General features: G+C 39.5%; 1 protein-coding gene and 1 pseudogene across 1 annotated transcript; both read right to left on the bottom strand.

The window, feature by feature from the left end:
* Positions 1 to 1472: 1472 nt before the first annotated feature.
* On the bottom strand, positions 1473 to 2404 carry LOC129548536 (olfactory receptor 8B3-like; annotated as a pseudogene).
* A 6872-nt stretch (positions 2405 to 9276) lies between these two features.
* On the bottom strand, positions 9277 to 10221 carry LOC129548535 (olfactory receptor 8B3-like). Its single transcript, XM_088832467.1, has one exon. The coding sequence runs from the start codon at positions 10204 to 10206 to the stop codon at positions 9277 to 9279; it is 930 nt and encodes a 309-aa protein (XP_088688593.1). The 5' UTR covers positions 10207 to 10221.
* Between the last annotated feature and the right edge of the window lie 5820 nt (positions 10222 to 16041).

Below are 16041 nucleotides of genomic sequence, written 5' to 3'. Positions count from 1 at the left end.
TGGTTTTGTTTTTCCTGGGCCCCACAAGTCCTTTCAGTTTAATTTTTTAATACCAAATAACTTGAGATTTTATCCTATCTAGAGAAATCCTATGACCCTCATAATATTTTGAGAATCTTCCAGAAAGAAGAGAGTCATAGAAAAAGTTTGTTTTTCCTTACCATTTACTTTCTATTCATTCTTCCTAATTTAAGTTTTGATTAACAGTAACTATGTTATCTTTTCAAGAGGTCATCCTTTCTCTTCCTTGTTCCCCACAAATTGGTCTTCATTCTAAAACCACTGTTAATGTGTGGTCACTGTGTTTTATAAGTTTTAATGGAAGCTTTATGGACAGTGGAGGATAATTACAGTATTCTACAGCTCAAAGTAAAGATTCAGAATGAAATACAGTTTCTAAACCTCATTGTCCATTCCCTCAAGGGACTTCTTACTTACTGACTCTGTCTCTTTGGACCATGGATAAATGACACGTTCATGAAAAATTTTCCTCCCATGCTCTGTTCTCTAAATTACAAGATCCTGAAAATATTTCATTTTTTATATAAAAAGTCAACTTTCAAAGCAAATGTTTTCTCATATGTGTTATGCAAATAGTATAATAGAAAGAGTGGTAGACTTGAAATACGAGGCTTATAGTCTATTATAGACTTTCTTTTTTAATAAAGCAGCTGTGTGATTTTAACTAAATGAATAATATTTCTTTCAGTATTCTATCCATATGTTAAATATATATTGAAAATCTATTGTGCTTCTTTGACTGTAGAAGGTAAATATGAAATCTCTGAGGTGAAACCAGCTTAATGAACGATGTTCACAGCTACAAAATGGGGTATATTACATAGATTTTATGGAATCTGCTATAATTATGAAACTGGCATTTGAGTCATAGTCTTGACCACAGTAGGAGAAAGAAAAGAGTTAGGACAGATTATTTGATTCATGCTTCCAGTGGCACTAGTGGCATTTAAGAAACCCCCAATGTGCAAGGTGTTACTTTATTGATCATTCAAAATCAGACTTTAAAAAAACTTTAAGCTCACACTGCTGCTACTGCTGCTGCTAAGTCACTTCAGTCGTGTCTGACTCTGTGGGACCCCATAGACGGCAGCCTACCAGGCTCCACCGTCCCTGGGATTCTCCAGGCAAGAACACTGGAGTGGTGCTACTTTGTTGATTGTTAGCAGTACTGTTCATCTTCCAAGTGAAAAAAAATCCATAATGATAATTTTAAAATAAAAGAGAATAACTTGTTTCTTAATGCTTTTCTTAAATGAGAAACATCAGGGAAACATAAGAAAATTGTGAAAATGGAGATGAAAAGACCTAAAAATTGAACAATTTGAGAGAAGACTCAGATTTCCTTTCCCATGGTGAGAAATAGGGAGAAAGCTGCCACTAAAATTATTAAAACAAGCACATGGAATCAATCTCCCGGCCTATGACAATCTGCACAGAGAAATTGATTCTAATCAAAATTTTCTCCTCCCCAGGGTTTTTCTCAGAGCAAATTTAACATCTTTGTTCCTCAAGCTGTAGGTTAAGGGGTTCATCATGGGAACCACATTAGTGTAAAAGACAGAAGAGATTTTCCCCACATGCATGGACCCAGCAGATGACGGTTTAAGATACATGATTGCCCCTGAACCAAAGAAGAGAGAAACAGCAATTATGTGGGAACTGCAGGTGCTGAAGGCTTTGGACCTGCCCTCTGTGGAGCATATTTGGATGATGTTGGAGAGGATGAGACCATAAGAGACAAAGATCGTGAGACTGGGCACAATAATATTGATGCCCACCACAATGAAAACTACCAGCTCATTCACGTAAGTACTTGTGCAGGAGAGCTGGAGCACAGGGAGGATGTCACACAAATAATGGTTGATGGTATTTGCATTGCAGAAGGTCAGTCTCAGCATGCATCCAGTGTGAGCCATGGCACCAGAAAATGCCATCAAGTAGGAACCAAGCATAAGGCTGGAACACACTTTAGGGGACATGGCAATGTTATACAAGAGTGGGTTACAGATGGCCACATACCGATCATAGGCCATTGATGTCAACACATAGCATTCAGAAATGACAAAAAAACAGAAAAAGTAGAGCTGGGTCATGCACCCCATATAAGAGATCATATTCTTCTTTGATAAAAGGTCTGCCAGCATTTTGGGTGTAAATACAGAAGAATAACAAGGTCTATGAAGGACAAGTTAAAGAGGAAAAAGTACATGGCGGTGTGTAGGTGTGAATTCAGCACAATTAGTGTTAACAAGCCAAAATTTCCCAACACAGTGACCATATACATTACTAGAAACAGGAAGAACAAGGGAAGTTGAAGATCTGGTTGGTCTGTTAACCCCACCAGAATGAATTCAGTCACAAAAGAATCATTTCTAGGAGCCATTCTTCGCTAAGGGAATCTGTGGACACAGGAGAAAAGGGTAATATTAGAGAACAACTCAGCCCTTCTGACAATATCTCATCCTACATGAAAGTGTATATACTGAGCATGTCTGAGACTAGCCAACCTGGACCCACAGAATCTGCCTTTACCATTATCATAACAATGAGTGACAAGAGAGAGGGATGTGCCAGGACAAAATCTTCCTTCTTACATCTCACCGTTTCTTCATTCACTTAAGCCCTCCCTCCCCTCACCAGTAAAATTAGAAGGCAGAGACCCTAGCTCCCTGGTGCTGACCTCTAATACATTATAGACATGGTGGAGTGGGAACCACGTTGTCTCTAAACAAAAATTAAGGGGCAAAAGGCCAGAGGAGGTTAAGTTACTGCTCCATTTCACAGAATAAAATCCATAAATGTAGAAAAGTGAGAGTTCATTCAGGCAGAAGGAACTTATTGACTGAGATACTGCATTTTCTGAGCCTGTTAATCTCTGAACACTCTTTGATCTCCCGTGAACATACTCTCCTGACAGTTTCACTTGAATCTCAGGAGTGCGCACAACGGGAATGAAAGTGGCAGATCTGATACCCCTGGCCTTCCGTCTCAAAACAGGACAGACATTAAATCAACAGAATTCAGAAACTCACCCTCTTTGGTGCTCTCCCTTGGTATTTACCCCTGTGGTCCTGGAAAGGCAGTTTCAGGTTTGAGGTTCCTTAAATTCTAAAAGGATGCAGCCCAGACTGAATTTCAGACATGCCCCCTGGAAATCTTTCTGACCTACAGATATTAATTTCAGATTATGACTTCAAGTCTTCTCAAGAAGCAGGGTCATTGTTATCAGGTTTGCCACTTGATAAGACACAGAAGATTGAATGTGGTTTAATGATGTAGTGCTCTTGATTATAAACAGGGTGGAAGCTTACTCAGTCTCTCCTCAGGGAATAAAGTCCATGTGTGTGCAAAGAAATAAGAGAGTTGGGTTTACACTCTGGACCATATTCTCTGTTTAGTTCTTTAGGGACTCAGAATTTGAATCCAGTTTACACGTCACTCCAGGGACTGTACATCCCCCAAGGCAGAGGCAAAAGTAGACTCCCATCTTTCTATCATCTTCATCACTTTAGAAAAATCTATTTACAGATTCTTACTCTGTCTTTCCACATCCTAAATGGAAAATTTCCAGAGAGTGCTTATAGGTTTCTTCATATCTTTACTATAAATTATGCAAAGACCCTAGTAACTAATTTCAGTTACTGTCTTTCATGAGTTATCTCAAATATTTTTGAGTGACTTTCTCCTTTCTAAAGTTTTTATGTTTAAACCCCTACTGGAAATTTCTAATTGAGGATCTAGCTGAGTCCTTAAATGTATTAAGTTATTTCATTAACTGAGGTCATCAAGTCCTTCTCATCATAGAAACAACTGGGGGATACAGAGTTAGGGTATGGCTTTAAGTCCTACCGCCATGCTTACTAACTTGGGCACAGTGCTTAAATTCCATGCCACAGGTTCAAAATTTCTAAAATAGTGGTGATAATGATAGCATCTTTTTCATTGCATTGTATTGATGATGAAATTAAAAACTGTACAAAAATTGGTTATAATAGTACCAGTCAAGTGGTATATAGTCAAACAATATCAGCTATCATCATATATGTTGTCAAAACTTCCAATAGGTCCTCCATCATAACACTCACCAGGCATTCATTTTCCCCTTTAATTCCTGTGTCCCCCTAGACACTATAAGTTCTATAAGGACAAACATGTCTTCTGTCTTATTACTTTTCTCACAGTGTTGTGTATAGTGCAGAGTACACAGTAGGCACTGCATAAATAACTATAAGTTACATTGTTCTTTTCTGAAAGCCTTCTGAGTGTTTCTCACGTTTCTCACATGCTCAGCATTAGGGTCTACAGCCACACTGACTTTAGCTTTTTATTGAACTATTGAACTACATGTAGAAATATGGTGACTCCAGCTGTTATTCCAGATTTTCCCACATACTCCCCCTCATTTGGCTATGTACACAGCTGTTAGAATAAGTTCTGAAAGCACAGATCTGTTCCTTGCTAGTTTAAAATGTTTCATGATCTTAAGCTACCCAATGGGCAATTGAAATATTGTAATAAAGGCACACTGGAACACTGCAATAAAAACATAACTATCAAAACTATGGTTAAGTTTTGGATAAAAGTAAAGAAAAAGTCAAGTGAGATACTATACTTAATAGAGAAGTTTTCCTTCTTAGTCTGAAAGTGCCAGGCACTTTAACTCTTCACACTGCTCAAAATACGAATGCCTCCAAAATACATTATCAAGATGGTTAAAAAAACAAAAACAACAGCATATAGAATGAGAGAAATATGTTTGATAAGGACCTAGTATCCAAATGGGCTTCCTTGGTAGTTTAGTTGCTAAAGAATCTGCCTGCAGTGCAGGAGACCTGGGTTCAATCCCTGGGTCAGGAAGATCCCCTGGAGAAGGGAATGGCAACTCACTCCAGTATTATTGCTTGGTAAGTCCTATTGACAGAGGAGCCTAGTGGGCTACAGTCCATGGGGTCACAAGAGTTGGACACGACTTAGTTACTACACGACTTATTATGGTATCCAAAGTACTTTGGCAGGCAAATTCTTTACCTCTAATGTCACCTGGGAAGCACATTTTTTTTAAAGGAGACACAGGTTCAATCCCTGGGTCAGGAAGATCCCCTGGAGGAGAAAATGGCGTCCTCTTCAAGTATCCTTGCCTGGAGAATCCCATGGACAGAGGAGCCTGGTGGGCTATAGTCTATGGGGTTGCAAAGACTGGGACACAACTGAGCAGGCATGCAAACGTTTTAAGCATCCAAAATGAATAAACCACTCTTTCACTCAATAATAAAAAAATGCAAAGAATCCACAGTTCCATGGAATGAAATACAGAGTCCAGAAATAGATCCACATACATCAGAAACAATAATTGTGAAAAAAGACAAAGGCAATCTAAAGAAGAGATGGCAGGCTTTTTACACAGTGAGGCAGGAATAATTAGATACACAAAAAGCAAACAAATTTACAAAGAGACTCAATGTGTACCTCACAACATTAACAAAATTGTCACCAAATGAATGATAGGTACTCATGTAAAATTAAGTAGTTTAAAATAGAAAAAAGGACAAGATGGTGACAGTGTCCACTGACAGACAAATGGATGAAGATTGGTATGGAGTAAGGCAATGTCGCTCAGTCATAAAAAAGAATGAAATCTTGCCATTTATGTTATGGATGATCTAAATGAAATAAGTCAGAGAAAGACAATAATGTATGATCTCATATGTGAACTCTAAAATTAGACTCACACATACAGAGAGCAGATGAGCAGTTGCCAGAGGAGGTGGTGTGAGGGATGAGAGAAATAGGTGAAGGGAATTAAGAGGTACAAACATCCAGTTATAAAATAAATGACACAGGAACACATAGCATAAGAAAAATGGTCAATAAAACTATAATAATTTTGTATGAGGACAGATGGTTACCAGACTTATCATGGTGATCATTTCATAATTTGTTTAAATATTGAATCACTATGTTGTACACCTGAAAATAACATAATATGTACATCAAGTATATTTCAACAAAACAAAACAGCAACAACAACAAAAATCTTAAAGAAGCCAAGGGCGAGAAGTGTTTTACCTGTAAGGAACAAAGATAAGAATTACAGAGGGACTCTCATTGGAAACCATGCAATCAAAAAGAATGGAGTGAAATATTTAAAGTGTTGAAACAAAAAAACCACCAACCTGTAATTTTAAATCCAATAATATTATCCTTCAACTTGAAACTGAAATGGTGACATTCTCAGACAAACAAAATCTAAGAGAGTCTGTTGTCAACAGAACTGCCTTGCAGGAAATACTAAAAGGAGTTCTTTAGGCAAAAGGAAAAGAATATAGGTCAAAAGTTTGAACTGACATTTAAAAAAGAGCATCAGAGGGAAAAAATAGTCATAAAAAGTTTGTCTTATTCTTCTTAATTTATCTAATAGATAACTGTGTGTTTAAAATAATAGTAACAACAATGCATTAGTAATTACAACATGGTTCTGTGAAATGAATAACATCAGTGTCATAGGAGCACAGAAGGAAATAAGTAGAAACCGTCCAAGTTCCCTGTACTATAGATGATGTCATATAGAGTTATTTGAAAGTAGATTCGATTAAATTAAAACGTGTATTGTAAACTTTAGTATAACCACTGTAAATATTTTAAAAGAAGGATAATTGATATATTAAGATAGGAGATAAATGGAATAATAGAAAATGCTCAATTAAATCTGGAGGATAAGAAAACAAAGGGGAAGATAAAGAAACAAAGAACACAACACACAAGTAGAAAGCACTTATAAACATGATATTAACTCAGGTTTATTAATACAGCTGGTCCCTGACTTAGGACGGTTTGATTTATGAGTTTTCAACTTCACCATGGGTCTAAAATAAATACGGGTCAAAAGCAACAAGCTGCAGTTCCCCATCAATCATTCGACCATGAGGGTAAACAGCCCATATTCCTTCAATTGCAAAGCCTTTCACTTTCAGCACAGTATTCAACAAATTACGTGAGGTATGTAACACTTTATTATAAATAGCTTTTATTCTTTGTATATTTTAATCAAAACAACATTCTAGCTTTATGTTAGATGATTTTGCCCAACTGTAGGCTAATGTAAGTATGCTGAACACATTGAAGGAAGGCTAGGCTAAGCCATGACATGGTCCCAGAACCCAATTGTGAGTTAAGGATAATGAAAAAAATACCAAGTATTCACTGTCTAGAAGAAACTCATTTTAAATGTAAAGATTTAAGTTAAGAGTAAAAGGATGGAGAAATATATACCATGGTAACACTCAAAAGAAAGCTGAGGTCACTATATTAATTTCAGAAAACATACATTAAGGACATAGGAAGCTTACCAGGGACATTTAATCTTTAATAAAGAAGAGGCATTACAGAATGATAACAATTAAGCAGGCAGAAACACTGTAAGGATCCAATTGAAATTGGGAGATGGAATAGCATCTGAAAACAGCAGTATGTACATTTCTCTCAAGCTCACATGGGAAAACGAACGGGTTTCTCTTTCACCCACAGCCTGGATGGCTGTGGTGGCTAAGAACAGCAGAAAGAGGAAAGCAGTTGCTGCAGCCTGCTGACTCTGAGACTGGCCTTCCTGTGCCTTCGCCCCAGGAAATCGGGGGCAGAGAGGAGCCTGCCTCCTCCATCCTGACCTTTCTAAGACTTGTCCTATGACCTGAATTCCAGGGAAATTTGCTCCAAAAGCACTAACTCTGCACAAGCATAAAACTATTCACTTCCTGACATCTTGATGAATGTTATTTTTAGTACAGTCTTGAAATTCAGTGAATTAAGGAAAAGACTCAAATGGTAACCCATTCCAGTATTCTTGCCTGGAGAATCCCATGGATGGAGAAGCCTGGTAGGCTACAGTCCACGGGGTCGCAAAGAGTCGGACACGACTGAGCGACTGAACAGAACAGAACAGAACAGAAAGAGAGACTAGTCTTTCAGTAAAAGTAAGTTTGTTAGGTATGGCTTTTTGACCATCAAATTTCATGTGACTATATTTAGCATTAAAAAGAGTCCCAACTCTTTTAAAATATTTCATAGTTTTCAGTAAATAGTACATGAATTAGTTTGTTAGGGCTATTATAAAGAAATGCCATACTAGGTGGCTTAAAAAATAGGAATTTATTTGTCACAGTTCTAGAAGCTTTAAGTTCAAGATCAAGGTGTTGACAGGTTTGTTTTCTCCTTGGCTTGCAGATGGCCACTCTGTTCCAGTGTCCCCATATGGATTTTCCCCTGTGAAGAATATTCTTATCTCTCTGTGTGTCCAATTTCCCTCTTCTCAGTTAAAATGTCTCCTCAGAAAAATCCTTCCTGAACACCCAGTCTGAAGTAACCATAGTTTCTTCTCGTGCCATCTCCTTAATTCAAGACTGTGCATAGCATTTCCCATCTATACACGTGTATCTGTTTATTTGCTCATAATCTGACTCCTCCTGCTGCCCACTTGCACCCCACCTCCACCTTCCCACAATTAGCCTTGTGAGAGCACAAACATTGCCTTGTTCACCATGGTATCTCTGCTGTTTAAAAACACAAACTGATGCAGAATAGGTGCTCAGTTTCAATTTGTTGATTAAATAAACACTATCATTTGTACCTGATGTCCCTGGGATAGCTAAAGAGAAACTTTTGAAATCTTTATTTAAAATTTTATTTCATTTTATTTTTTAAAATTGGAGTATAAATGCTTTACAATGTTGTGTTAGTTTCTGCTGTACAATAACATGAATCAGCTATGTGTATACATATATCCCCTCCCTCCCACCCTGTGCCCCACCCCTTTAGGTCATCACAGAACATCCAGCTGAGCTTCCTGTGCTATACAGCAGCTTCCAGTAGCTATCTATTTTACACACGGTAGTGTATATATGTCAATGCTACTCTCTCAATTCTCCCTACCCTCTCCTTCCCTACTCCCCATGAAAAATCTGACAATCTCACCATTCCTTGATACATCACCATTCAACTTTCTCAATTTAAAACCTTATAGTCTCTGAAAATAAGTTGAACAATGATACAATGACTACTTACCATATTTTCTATGAAAGGATGAAGGGTTTATCCTCCTTTTCCATACAGTGTTTTTTCTTATGAAGTGATTTATATAATGAACTTAATTTATGCTATGATTTAAATCACTTGCGTTTCTACTTTAATTTCTATGTTCTCTATGTCTTTATACATTGTGTGTCCATACTAAGATGTGGCATCAATAACTAACAAAATTTTAGTTCAGAATAATCTTTTCTTCAAGGTCTTTCTCAATGCAATTTGGACATCTTTGTTCCTCAAACTATAGATGAAAGGATTCACCATTGGCCCCACAATGGTGTAAAAAATTGTGGACACTTTATCTTCATCCAGAGATCGAGCAGGAAAAGGCTTAAGATACATGAATGCAGACGATCCGAAGAAAAGAGAAACCACAATTATGTGGGAGCTGCAGGTACTGAAGGCTTTGGACCTGCCCTCTGCAGAACGGATGCGAAGGATGTTCAAGAGGATCAAGATGTAAGAAATGGAGATGGTGACACTGGGCACTACGACATTGACACCCACCACAATGAAAATCTCCAGCTCACTGATGGAGGTGCTGGTGCAGGAGAGCTGGAGGAGAGGAGGAACGTCACACATGTAGTGATTGATGATGTTTCCATCACAGAAGGAGAGTCGCAGCATGCACCCAGTATTGGCCATGGAACCCACAAGCCCCATCACGTATACACCCACCGTCAGCATGAGGCAGACCTGATGGGACATGGAGACCTTGTAGAGCAGGGGCTTACAGATGGCCACGTATCGGTCATAGGCCATTGATGTCAAAACATAGCACTCATCAATAACAAAGAAGGAGAAGAAACAGAGCTGAGTCATGCACTCTGCATAAGAGATGATGTTCTGGCTTACAAAACTCATTAGCATTTTAGGGGTAATGACAGAGGAGTGGCAGAGATCAATGAAGGAAAGGTTGAAGAGAAAGTAGTACATGGGAGTGTGCAGGTGAGGGTTGAGACCAATAAGAATAATCAAGCCAATATTCCCCACCACAGTGACCACATAAATAGCTAAGCAAACGAAAAAGAGAGGCAGCTGGAGTTCTGGCTGCTGTGTTAAACCCAGCAGGATAAACTCAGTCACTGAAGATTTGTTCCTTGGGGCCATTCTTCCCTAGGACATACCTGGGGAACAGGACAGAGGGTAACATTAAAATGAGTACCCTGCTCTCTCCACCCAACCCCACTTTAATGACAGAGACCCAGAATTCGAGAAGAAACCCCCACCCACCCTTCTGTGTGCCTTTGTTTTCTCCTCTGTATAAAGGCTGAGGAAATATTTAAAGACGTGTATCAAAAACACTAACAGGCAAGTTCTACAGGGATAAAATTCAGTAACCCATGGACTCATGACAACAGCATCTCTGCTCCACTTCTGCTCTGACAGTTTACCAGGCCCACCCAATGATCAGTGGTCATCTCAGCAGAGAGAAAGCTGTCATTTCAGGGAATCCTTGGCTTCCACAGATGAGGTTTGGAAGATGAGTAACAGGGTAGATAAAATTCAACACTCACCCTTCTGTATGGAGACTTCAGTGTTGGGACTTGCTACCTCTGCTTCCTTGTTCTCAAGGAAGAGCAAGTAGCTCTGATGAAGTTTAGAGATGAACAGCCCAGAACAGAGATTCTTCTTCTTCTTTGCTGTTGTTTTTGTTTTGAGTGTGTTTTGGACTAAGAGTCAGAGCACAGACCTCAGTACATCAGGCTCTGAGGTGCCACGAGTTACAGGACATGATTTCTGATGGTGGCTCTGCCAGAGTGTCCTCTCCAGTCTATGGGGTGGATATAGCATCTGCTGGTGCCCAGGGAGACACCTGTTAATATGACCCAGGGGTTAATGTGAATTGGGAAATCCTAGGGACCTGATTAAAACTTAGAAGTTTTAGGTTTTCATTGTGTTTTCCCCAGAGATCATGATTTGTAACGAAGAGAAATTACCTACTCTGCATTTAAGCTGAGTTCACTATAACAGTGATGTATTGGAAGTAACCCATTTTGCATACATTTTTGTTTGTTGCCAAATGGGGCACATCCTCAAATAGAAAAGCAGGTGACCTTTCCTGAATACACAGCACCTACCCCTCTATGAAATACTAGTCACTTATTTGTTTACTTAGTTTGTTTTCTCACAACACATACACACATTGATATGCTCAGGTGCATTTGAATCTAAGTTTCATAAGGGCAGAGATTTTGTCTATTTTGTTCAGTGCTGTTTTTGTAGCAACTTAGTAACACCAGGCATATACAGTATGTGTTGAATAAATATTTGCTTAATAAACACTGAATGAATGAAAATCCCCTTTTCCCATGTTTATTGGGACCAATTTTAGATGACACAATAGAATTATTACCCCACAGGCAAAACTTTATATAGCGTTGTCAATGTTTTTCTTTGTAGAACTGAGTGTAGGGCAGGAAAAACATCAATAAGTTATGCTTGGTGGCCTCAGGTCTTAGGCCCTACACTTTTGTGAGTTTCTGATATGTACTGTCTCAGACGCTGAGGAATTATTAGGGGACAATCCTATGCCTTAAGGTACTAGATCTGATAGAGTGCCTGATGAACTCTGGACGGAGGTTAGTGACATTGTACAGGAGACAGGGACCAAGACCATCCCCATGGAAAAGAAATGCAAAATAGCAAAATGGCTGTCTGAGGAGGCCTTACAAATAGCTGTGAAAAGAAAAGAAGCGAAAAGCAAAGGAGAAAAGGAAAGATATAAGCATCTGAATGCAGAGTTCCAAAGAATAGCTAGGAGAGATAAGAAAGCCTTCCTCAGTGATCAGTGCAAAGAAATAGAGGAAAACCACAGAAAAGGAAAAACAAGAGATCTCTTCAAGAAAATTAGAGATTCCAAGGGAACATTTCATGCAAAGATGGGCTCGATAAAGGACAGAAATGGTATGGACCTAACAGAAGCAGAAGATATTAAGAAGAGGTGGCAAGAATACACAGAAGAACTCTACAAAAAAGATCTTCATGACCAAGATAGTCAGGATAACATGGTCACTGACCTAGAGCCAGACACCTTGGAATGTGAAGTCAAGTGGGCCTTAGAAGGCATCACTACGAACAAAGCTAGTGGTGGTGATGGAATTCCAGTTGAGCTATTTCAAATCTTGAAAGATGATGCTGTGAAAGTGCTGCACTCAATATGCCAGCAAATTTGGAAAACTCAGCAGTGGCCACAGGACTGGAAAACGTCAGTCTTCATTCCAATCCCAAAGAAAGGCAATGCCAAAGAATGCTCAAACTACCGCACGATTGCACTCATCTCACACGCTAGTAAAGTCATGCTCAAAATTCTCCAAGCCAGGCTTCAGCAATATGTGAACCATGAACTCCCAGATGTTCAAGCAGGTTTTAGAAAAGGCAGAGGCACCAGAGATCAAATTGCCAACATCTGCTGGATCATGGAAAAAGCAAGAGAGTTCCAGAAAAACATCTATTTCTGCTTCATTGACTATGCCAAAGCCTTTGACTGTGTGGATCACAATAAACTGTGGAACATTCTGAAAGAAATGGGAATAGAACTGTACATGGAACAACAGACTAGTTCAAGATAGGAAAAGGAGTACATCAAGGCTGTATATTGTCACCTTGCTTATTTAACTTATATGCAGAGTACATCATGAGGAATGCTGGGCTGGAAGAAGCACAAGCTGGAATCAAGATTGCTGGGAGAAATATCAGTAATCTCAGATATGCAGATGACACTACCCTTATGGCAGAAAGTGAAGAGGAACTCAAAAGCCTCTTGATGAAAGTGAAAGAGGAGAGTGAAAAGGTTGGCTTGAAGCTCAACATTCAGAAAACAAAGATCATGGCATCTGGTCCCATCACTTCATGGGAAATAGATGGAAAAACAGTGGAAACAGTGTCAGACTTTATTGTTTTGGGCTCCAAAATCACTGCAGATGGTGATTGCAGCCATGAAATTAAAAGACACTTGCTCCTTGGAAGGAAAGTTATGACCAACCTTGATAATATATTCAAAAGCAGAGACATTACTTTGCCAACCAAGGTCCGTCTAGTCAAGGCTATGGTTTTTCCCGTGGTCATGTATGGATGTGAGAGTTGGACTGTGAAGAAAGCTGATCGCCGAAGAATTGATACTTTTGAACTGTGGCGTTGGAGAACACTCTTGAGAGTCCCTTGTACCACAAGGAGATCCAACCAGTCCATTCTAAGGGAGATCATTCCTGGGTGTTCGTTGGAAGGACTGATGCTAAAGCTGAAACTGCAATACTTTGGCCACCTCATGCGATGAGTTGACTCACTGGAAAAGACTCTGATGCTAGGAAAGGTTGGGGGCAGGAGGAGAAGGGGACGACAGAGAATGAGATGGCTGGATGGCATCACCGACTCTGTGGACATGAGTTTGAGTGAACTCCGGGAGTTGGTGATGGACAGGGAGGCCTGACGTGCTGTGATTCATGGGGTCGTGGAGAGTCAGACACGACTGAGTGACTGAACTGAACTGAACTGAATCCTATGCCTTACTAGGAACTTATGGTTTAAGAGAAGTACACATAGAAAAAGAAACACTTTAGTATTTGTTACAATTAAGAAGACTGAGTGTGGAAGAATTGATGCTTTCGAGATGTGGTGATGGAGAGACTCTTGAGAGTCTGTTGGACTGCAAGAAGATCAAACGAGTCAATCCTAAAGGGATTCAACCCTGAATATTCATTGGAAGAACTGATGCTGGAGCTGAAGCTCAATACTTTGGCTACCTGATGTGAAGAACCAACTCATTGGAAAAGACCATGAGGCTGGGAAAGATTGAAGACAAAAGAATAAGGGAGCGGCAGAAGATGAGATGGTTAGATAGCATCATTGACTCAATGGACGTGAGTTGGAGCAAACTGTGGGAGATAGTGAAGGACAGGTTATCCTGGTGTGCTGCAGTCCATGGGGCTGCAAAGAGTCAGACACGACAACAAATGAACAACAACACAGGTAGTTATCACATTGAAAACACTCTCTGATACAGCTGGTTTAGTCCTAAACACCCAAGAGAAACTCCAGCTCATGGTCAGAGAGAACTGTGTATAAGAATATTCATAGCAGCACTATTTTTAACAGAATAAAGAAAGCGAGGCTGCCCTGGGGGCTCAGTGGTAAAGAATCTGCCTGCTAATGCAGGAAACATGGGTTCAATTCCTGGGTCAGGAAGATCCCCTAGAAAAGGGAATGGCAACCTTCTCCAGTATTCTTGCCTGGCGAATCCCATGGCCAGAGGAGACTGGTGGGCTACCATCCATGGGGTCACAAAAGAGTCACATATGACTTAGCGACAAAACAACAACAAAAGAAAACTGCTAGCTTTTCATCAACTGGAAAATGAGTATTTCACATGGTGTCCCTAAAGGGGAAGACTTAACTATAGTCTGAATGAATGAAGTAGAACAAAACTTATCAATGAATTACAAAACCATAAAGTCAAGTGAAAAAAGTGAGTTGCTAAAAATGATCTGTACAGTACAATATTTAATGATTTTTAAATGCTTGGATAGCTACTCTCTACAATTTTTATAGATGCATAAAGTTGTAGGAAAGATGACATGAATGTAAAGTTATCAACAATGCATCATTAAAGGTGTTTCACAGTGAAACATGTGAGGAAATTAAGATTAGAAAAACAATTGGGGAATATCGGTTATATCTATAATGTGAAAGTTGAGTGATGTATACACAGCTGTTTATCATGTTGTTTTGTATTTTTTCTGAAGGGTTGAAATATTTTACAATAAAATCAATGAGACTAAAGGTAATATACATTATTCCAAATATTGTGATATATAAAGCTAATAATATAGCAAGTATCAGTTATATGATGATATTTATTATATTAATAACAGATGCTATTAAATGGTGAGAACAAATAAAATCTGGTCAGGGTAAAACAATTTTTTTAAAGGCTTCTGGATCTTCTTATAGACCCCAATCCAGTTATAGTCATTTACAAAATTCCAAATCAGACCATACAGCTGGACCTTCACATGCCACATATGCACAAGCTGTTGCCATTAAGGTGAACATATACTGAAAGATAAATTGTCAAGTCATAGAGCCCAGGTTACATGATGTGCTTGGATGTGTGGTCTTTTTGGAGAATCTTCTTTCACGTGGGCAGAGTGTATCCCAACAACACTATGAGGCATTGCAGTACCTGCTGGTAATGAGACGACTTTGATAGAAACCCCATGTTGCTCCATAACCTGACTTTCTCTTGCAGATTTGGGGTTGGTGATCAAGCTGCCAAAACAATTGATGGACTATAAGACAGAGAGGAGAATCCTGGGAAAAAGAGAAGCCAGGGGAGGGTGATGAAAGAACAATAGAAAAGTCAGAGAAACACTTCCCCCCTTATGGGCCACGAGGCCCAGATCTAAAGCCTAATGGTTCCCTTTGAACTGTCCCAAGCCATTCAGGAGTGGGATACTTTAGCAGGAGTGCTGGTGGCTCAGACAGTAATAGCATCTGCCTACAATGTGGGATACCAGGCTTCGATGTCTTCATCAGGTAGATCCCCTGGAGAAGGAAATGACAACCCACTCCAGTATTCTTGCCTGAAAAATCCCAGGGACAGAGGAGCATGGTAGGCTACAGTCCATGGGGTCGCAAAGAGACAAATACGACTGAGCAACTTCACTTTCTTTCTTTCATTTTAAAAGTGGGTGCAGAATAGCTTAAATACAGCCCAACTACAGTCCCTGGGGTCACAAAGAGCCGGACTCAACTAAGCACACATGCACAAGATTTGGGGCTTCCCTGAGGGCTCAGGAGGTAAAGAATCTACCTGCAATGCAGGAGATGCAGGAGACTTGGGTTCAGTACCTAGGTTGGAAAGATCCCCTGGTGGAGGAAATGGCAACCCACTCCAGTATTCTTGCCTGAAAATCTCATGGCCAGAGGAACCTAGCAGTCCATATT

The sequence above is a fragment of the Moschus berezovskii genome, chromosome 25 (assembly GCF_049115385.1).
Source record: "Moschus berezovskii isolate FMDL1 chromosome 25, NW_MosBer_1.0, whole genome shotgun sequence".
Lineage (NCBI taxonomy): Eukaryota > Metazoa > Chordata > Mammalia > Artiodactyla > Moschidae > Moschus > Moschus berezovskii.
The sequence above is the reverse complement of the archived record's forward strand: the minus strand, read 5'-3'. Positions and strand labels throughout refer to the sequence as shown.